At 46.3% G+C, this 7,938-nt stretch overlaps 1 protein-coding gene across 1 annotated transcript; it reads right to left on the reverse strand.

Moving 5' to 3' along the window:
• Positions 1-245: 245 nt before the first annotated feature.
• On the reverse strand, positions 246-7,496 carry LOC121274067 (sialic acid-binding Ig-like lectin 16). The gene is made up of 3 exons (XM_041181205.1): positions 7,452-7,496; positions 865-1,146; positions 246-373 (listed from the first exon to the last, which is right to left on the reverse strand). The coding sequence occupies exons 2-3, from the start codon at positions 1,109-1,111 to the stop codon at positions 246-248; spliced, it is 375 nt and encodes a 124-aa protein (XP_041037139.1). The 5' UTR covers positions 1,112-1,146; positions 7,452-7,496.
• Positions 7,497-7,938: the final 442 nt, after the last annotated feature.

Genomic DNA, 7,938 nt, shown 5'->3' on the forward strand with positions numbered 1-7,938 from the left:
GTTACAGACGGGCAATAATTTCTGGCCTTGTCAACAATGCGCATATCCCATGTGCTAATAACAAAAGAATGTAGAATTCTGTGTAACTCACGTTCCACAGTGATGGTTATGAATCCCTCCACTGCTCCATGTTCATTCTCTGCCACACACTGATAGTCTCCAGTGTCCCTGGAAGTAATGTGAGGAATCACCAACCACAACTCATTGTTGGAACTGGTTTTGTTCATTGGGACATTAAGATGTTGTCACGTCAGGTTAGAAGCTGGGAAGCTCTCGACAGAGCAGATTATCACTGCAGAATTCCCCTCAATTATATTGATCGATGAAGCGTTAATCATATCAAGAGAAGTAATTGAGAGATTCTGTGGGGCATCTAAAAACATATAAACATTTTAGAGTGAGCAAGCACAGCGCACATCAAGACTCCATGTATCATCTCTTTGTATCTGATGTCTGAATGCAATTCCAGGCACCTTTCCTCAGCATTAGTTCCTATGTCACGTGTATAATGGACACTGCCTATGTAAACTGTCACACTGCAGTTGCATTCCCCCACCAGTTGAGGTGCTGTCAATCTTGAATGAAGAAACTTCCATTCACATCCTCAGGATTTCGCCAAGGGCATGACAGGCAATGAATTGTATTTGATCGATGGAGCACAGAGGGGTAAATCTACAATTCTCTGTTCAGGAGGTTGCTCATCCAATTCAGGGTCTTGTTGATCTGGAGTTTACCTTCGTTCCATCCAGAATTGGACCTGATACCGAGACTCCAGTGCAGTGAGTATTTGTGTGTGCATGTGGGAGTGCATTTGTGTATATGTGTTCAAATCTGAAAGAGATGTTGAAGTCTGTGTACACTCACATTCCACAGTGATGGTTATGAACCTCTCCACTGCTCCATGTTCATTCTCTGCCACACACTGATAGTCTCCAGTGTCCCTGGATGTAACGTGAGGAATCACCAACCACAGCTCATTGTTGGAACTTGTTCTGTTCATTGGGACATTAAGATGTCGCCACGTCAGATTAGAAGCTGGGAAGCTCTCGACATAGCAGATGATCACTGCAGAATTCCCCTCAATTATATTGATCCATGAAGCGTTAATCATATCAAGAGAAGTAATTGAGAGATTCTGTGGTGTGTCTGAAAACAAATAAAGATCAGTTACTTACATTGACTGTGAAGCACTTTCAGAGACGCTGAGAATGTGAAAGGTTTGCTATCAACGTAGGTTCCTTCACAACAATGCACTTAATTCAGGCAGACACTTCAGTTCAGTACTGAGAGAGCACTGCACTGTCAGAGGATCAGTACTGAGGGAGTGCTGTACTGTCAGAGGGTCAGTACTGAGGGAGTGCTGCACTGTCAGAGGATCAGTACTGAGGGAGTGCTGTACTGTCGGAGGGTCAGTACTGAGGGAGAGCTGCCCTGTTGGAGGGTGAGTACTGAGGATCTGCTGCACTGTTGGAGGGTCAGTACTGAGGGAGTGCTGTACTGTCGGATGGTCAGTACTGGGGGAGAGCTGCCCTGTTGGAGGGTGAGTACTGAGGACCTGCTGCACTGTTAGAGGCTTGGTACCGTCAAAGCTGTACTGCCACATAGTCAGTACTGAGCGTGTACTTCACTGTCGGAGGATCAGTACTGAGGGAGTGGTGCACAGTTGGAGGGTCAGTACTGATGGAGTGGTGCACTTTTGGAGGGTCAGTACCGAGTGAGTGCGGCACTGTTGGAGGGTCAGTACTGAGGGAATGGTGCACTGTCGGAGGGTCAGTACTGAGGGAATGGTGCACTGTTGGAGGTTCAGTAATGAGGGAGCGCTGCACTGTCGGAGGATCAGTACTGAGGGAGTGCTGCACTGTCGGAGGGTCAGTACTGAGGGAGTGCTGCACTGTCGGAGGATCAGTACTGAGGGAGTGCTGCACTGTTGGAGGGTCAGTACTGAGGGAGTGCTGCACTGTTGGAGGGTCAGTACTGAGGGAGTGGTGCACTGTCGGAGGGTCAGTACTGAGGGAGTGCTGCACTGTCGGAGGGTCAGTACTGAGGGAGTGCTGCACTGTTGGAGGGTCAGTACTGAGGGAGTGCTGCACTGTCGGAGGGTCAGTACTGAGGGAGTGCTGCACTGTCGGAGGGTCAGTACTGATGGAGCGGTGCACTGTCGGAGGGTCAGTACTGAGGGAGTGCTGCACTGTCGGAGGGTCAGTACTGAGGGAGTGCTGCACTGTCGGAGGGTCAGTACTGAGGGAGTGCTGCACTGTCGGAGGGTCAGTACTGAGGGAGTGCTGCACTGTCGGAGGGTCAGTACTGAGGGAGTGCTGCACTGTCGGAGGGTCAGTACTGAGGGAGTGCTGCACTGTCGGAGGGTCAGTACTGATGGAGTGATGCACTGTTGGATGGTCAGTACTGAGGGAGTGCTGCACTGTCGGAGGGTCAGTAATTAGGGAGCTCTGCACTGTTGGAGGGTCATAAGGCCATAAGACCACAAGACGTCAGTTCAGAAGGAGGCCATTCGGCCAATCAACTCTGCTCTGCCATTCAATGAGACCATGTCTGATCTGACGATCCTCAACTCCACTTTCCTGCCTCTTCCCCATAGCCTTTGATTCCCTGACTGATTAAAAAACTGCGTATCTCAGCCTTGAATATAATTAATGACCCAGCCTCTGCAGCTCTCTGCAGTAAAGAATTCCACACATTCACTACCCTCTGAAAGAAGAAACTCCTCCTCATCTCTGTCTTAAATGGGTGACCCCTTACTCTGAGATTATGCCCTCTGGTCCTAGACTCTCCCACAAGGGGAAACAACCTCTCAGCATCTACCCTGTCACGCTCCCTAAGAATCTTATATGTTTCAATAAGGTCAGATCTCATTCTTCTAAACTCCAATGAGTACAGGCTCAACCTACTCAACCTCTCCTCATATGAAAATCCCTCCATTACTGGGATCAAGCTAGTGAATCTTCTCTGGACTGCCTCCAATGCCAGTACATCTTTCCTTAGATAAGGGGACCAAAACTGCTCACAGTATTCTGGGTGTGGTCTAACTAGTGTCCTGTATAGTTTTAGCAAGGATTCCCTATTTTTATACTCCTTTCCCTTTGAAATAAAGGCCAACATTCCACCTGCCTTCCCTATTAACTCTTGAACTTGTATGTTAGCTTTTTGAGGACCCCCAAATTCCTCTATGCTTCAGCTTTCCAATGTCTTTCTCCATTGAAATAATATTCAGCTCCTCTATACATCCTGCCAAAGTGCAGAAGCTCACATTTTCCCACATTATATTCCATCTGCCAAGTTGATGCCCACTCACTGAACCTGTCTATGTCCCTCTGTAGACTCTTTGTGTCACCCTCACCGCTTGCCATCCCACCTATTTTTGTGTCATCCGCAAACTTGGTGAAAGTACATTAATTTCCCTCATCCAAGTCATTAATATATATTGTAAATAATTGTGGCTCCAGCACTGATCCCTGTGGCAATCCACAGGTTGACATCTTGAAAATGCCCCCCCTTATTCCAACTCTCTGTCTTCTATTAGTTAGCCGATCCTCTATCCATACTAATATAGTACCCCCAACACCATGGGCTCTTATCTTATTAAGTAGCCTTGTATGTGGTACTTTACTGAAAGCCTTTTGGAAATCCAAATATATTACATCTACTGGTTCCCCTTTATCTATCCTGTTTGTTACCTCCTCAAATAATTTTAATAAATTTGTCATGCATGATTTCCCCTTCATGAAGCCTGTGTGTGATTAAATTATGCATTTCTAAATAGTCTGCTTTTACATCCTTTATAATGGACTCTAACATGTTCCCAATGACAGATGTTAAGCTAACTGGCCTATAGTTTCCTGTTTGTTGTCTCCCTCCCTTTTTGAATTCGGGTGTTACTTTGGCAGTTTTCCAATCCTCTGGGACTTTCCCAGAATCTACAGATTCTTGGAAGATTAAAACCAGTACATCCACTATCTCTGCATCTACTTCCTTTAATATCCTAAGATGCAACCTATCAGGTCCAGGGGACCTATCAGCCTTGAGACTCATGAGTTTCCCTAGTATTATTCTCTAGTAATAGTTATTGTATTTATTTCCTCCCCCCGCCCCCCTTTTGCCCCTTGATTATTTAGTATTTTTGGAATGCTATTAGTGTGTTCTACCGTGAAGACTGATGCAAAGTATTTATTCAACTCCTCTGTCATTTCCTGGTTCCTCATTATTATTTCCCCATCCTAGTTCTCTAAGGGGCCTATGTTCACTTTGGTCTCTCTCTTCCTTTTTATATATTTAAAGAAGCTTTTACTGTCCTTTTTTTATAATTTGCTAGTTTACCTAGTTTTCTCCCTCTTTATTTATTTTTTGGTCATCTTCTGTTGGTTTTTAAAATGGTCCCATTCCTCTGGGTTACCACTAACCTTTGTCGTGCTGCATGTTTTTCTTTCAATTTGATACACACCTTAACTTCTTTGGTTAACCGTGGTTGGTTTATTCTCTTCCTACAATCCTTCTTCCTCACTGGGATATATCTTTGTTGTGAGTCATGAGCTATTTTCTTAATGATCTGCCATTGTTCATCCACCATCTTTTCTGCTAAACCCCTTTCCCAGTCCACTCCAGACAACCCTGCCCTTATTCCTTTGTAATTACACTTATTTAAGGCCAGCACAGTTGTTTCCGACCCAAGTTTCTCAGTCTCAAACGGAATGCTAAATTCTACCATGTTATGGTCACTGTTTTCCAGGGGATCATTTATTCTGAGATCATGTATTAAACCTAAAACAAAAACAGACTTACCTGGAAAAACCCAGCAGGTCTGGCAGCATCGGCGGAGAAGTAAAGAGTTGATGTTTCGAGTCCTCATGACCCTTCAACAGAACTAGGTGTGTCCAAGGAAGGGGTGAAATATAAGCTGGTTTGTGTGTGTGTGTGTGTGTGTGTTGGGGGGGTGGGGGAGGGTGGCGGGGTTGGGTTCGGTGTGAGAAGTGGAGGGGGGTGTTGTTGTAGGGACAAACAAGCAGTGATAGAAGCAGATCATCAAAAGATGTCACAGACAACAGAACAAAAGAACACAGAGGTGTTGAAGTTGGTGATATATATCTAAATGAATGTGCTAATTAAGAATGGATGGTTGGGGAATTAAGGTATAGCTCTAGTGGGGGTGGGGGTAGCATAAAAGATTTAAAAAGATTTAAAAATAATGGAAATAGGTGGGAAAAGAAAAATCTATATAATTTATTGGAAAAAAACAAGAGGAAGGGGGAAGAAACAGAAAGGGGGTGGGGATGGAGGAGGGAGCTTAAGACCTAAAGTCGTTGAACTCAATATTCAGTCCGGAAGGCTGTAAAGTGCCTAGTCGGAAGATGAGGTGCTGTTCCTCCAGTTTGCGTTGGGCTTCACTGGAACAATGCAGCAGGCCAAGGACAGACATGTGGGCAAGAGAGCAGGGTGGAGTGTTAAAATGGCAAGCGACAGGAAGGTTTGGGTCACTCTTGTGTTCTGCAAAGCGGTCGCCCAGTTTACGTTTGGTCTCTCCAATGTAGAGGAGACCACATTGGGAGCAACGAATGCAGTAGACTAAGTTGGGGGAAATGCAAGTGAAATGCTGCTTCACTTGAAAGGAGTGTTTGGGTCCTTGGACGGTGAGGAGAGAGGAAGTGAAGGGGCAGGTGTTGCATCTTTTACGTGGGCATGGGGAGGTGCCATAGGTGAGGGTTGAGGATATTTCCATTATTTTTAAATCTTTTATTCTCACCCACCGCCACTAGAGCTATACCTTGAGTGCCCTACCATCCATTCTTAATTAGCACAGTCGTTTAGATAATATCACCAACTTCAACACCTCTGTGTTCTTTAGTTCTGTTGTCTGTGACATCTTTTGATGATCTGCTCCTATCACTGCTTGTTTGTCCCTACGACCACACCACCCCCCTCCACTTCTCTCCCCCAACCCAACCCCACTGCCGCCCCCCCCCACACCCACCCCCTACACACACACACACCTTAAACTAGCTTATATTTCACCCCTCTCCTTGGATTCACCTAGTTCAGTTGAAGGGTCATGAGGAATCGAAACGACAACTCTTTTCTTCTCCGCCGATGCTGCCAGACCTGCTGAGTTTTTCCAGGTAATTCTGTTTTTGTTTTGTCAGATACTGTGTACACCTGGACTCTGGCAGTATGACCGCACCATCTGTGAGATACAGTTCAGAGGAAAACCGCCCGTTAATATATCCCGTGTCAGTCACACTGTAGCAATAGAGAATTCCAAGGAAGCGGGAATACAAAGAGGGTCGGAGTGATGCGTCAGGTTATAAATCTCTGCTCAGAGCCCAGCTGCAGTTATTGGCTTCAGTTGTGGGTCCCACCCCTCAGGGAGGGTATATTGTCCTCGGAGGGGCTGCAGCTGAGTCACCAGAATGATCCCGGGGCTGAAAGGGTTAAATCCCGAGGACAGGTTGCACAGACCAGGCTTGTGTTCCCTCGAGTCTCGAAGATTAAGGGGTGATCTAATCGAGGGGTATAAGATGATTAAAGGATTCGATAGGGTCGACAGAGAGAAACTATTTCCCCTGGTGGTGTGGGGGGGTCCAGAACAAGGGGGCAGAATCTTAAAATTGGAGCCAGGCCGTTCAGGGAAGGATGTCAGGAAGCACTTCTTCACACAAAGGGGGGGGGTGGAAATCTGGAACTCTCTCCCCCAGATAAGCTGTCGACGCTGGGAGAGGTCAATTGTAAATTTCAAAATTGAGACTGGGAGATTTCTGTTGGGTCGGGGCGTGGTTAAGGTTTAAGGAACCAGGTGGGTGGATGGGGTTAAGATACCGACCAGCCGTGATCTGATTGAATGGGGGAACAGGTTGATTATTGAATGACTGGGAATGTCAGCCCAGTGTATGGATCACCAATCTCTAGAATGGGAGGATTCCTCTTCTATTGGAATTCATTCAGTAATGTGGGCATCACTGGCAGGGCCAGCGTTTATTGCCCATCCCTAGTTGCCCCTTGAGAAGGCGGTGGTGAGCCGCCCGCTCGAATACAACTGAGTGGCTTGCCCGGCCCATTCAGAGGGGCAGTTAAGATTCCCCCACATCGCTGTGGGTCAGGAGTCACATGTAGGCCAGACCGGGTAAGGATGGCTGAATTCCCTCCCTAAAGGAGATTTGTGCACCAGATGGATTTTTACAACAAACTGGTAGTTTCACGGTCACCATCACTGAGAATTGTGAACAAACTGTGGAGAAATGTCGACTTGCCAGCCAATCAGCACGCCTTCTTCCCCTGCATCAGAAATGGCTGTACCCTTTGAGATTGGGTTTTCTCGTGAGTCTATCCTGACGAGGATTGAAACCTTCGACAGCATGTTTTCAGCAACAGCCAAGGGGAGATTTGGTTCACCTCGGAGTTTGGACAAGATGTGGAATCGTTTAAAAGTCAGGATTGAAATTACTCGCATTCAGTGGGAATTCTAATGGGCAGAGACTGGGAACTGCCCAGGATACTTGGTGCTTCACAGTAGTAAGAGATTTCCTCATCGAATCCAGAAGGAACTGTAATAATTTGACCAGTGAGCGCCAGATTCATCACCTTTCCTTGGGAGGTCTTAAACCAGGTGAAATTGTGGACTGCTGGATTCCCATCACTGGAACAACTTAGAGAAATCACCTTTCCTTTTTCCAGTGTCATCCTGACAGACGTGTTGTGAGGAGAATCTTTCAAATACAAAATTATTAACACATTAAACACTGAGTGTGATGGAATTCTCTCCAGTTGCCGGGATGGGTGCGGCTCCAACAACACTCAAGAAGCTCGACACCATCCAGGACAAAGCAGCCCGATTGATCGGCATCCCACCCACCATCTTCAACATTCACTCCCTCTACCATGAACGCACATTGTTAGCAGTGTGCACCATTTTATTAGTGATGATCTTATATTGAT

Source organism: Carcharodon carcharias (genome assembly GCF_017639515.1).
Source record: "Carcharodon carcharias isolate sCarCar2 chromosome 29 unlocalized genomic scaffold, sCarCar2.pri SUPER_29_unloc_24, whole genome shotgun sequence".
Taxonomy (NCBI): Eukaryota; Metazoa; Chordata; class Chondrichthyes; order Lamniformes; family Lamnidae; genus Carcharodon; species Carcharodon carcharias.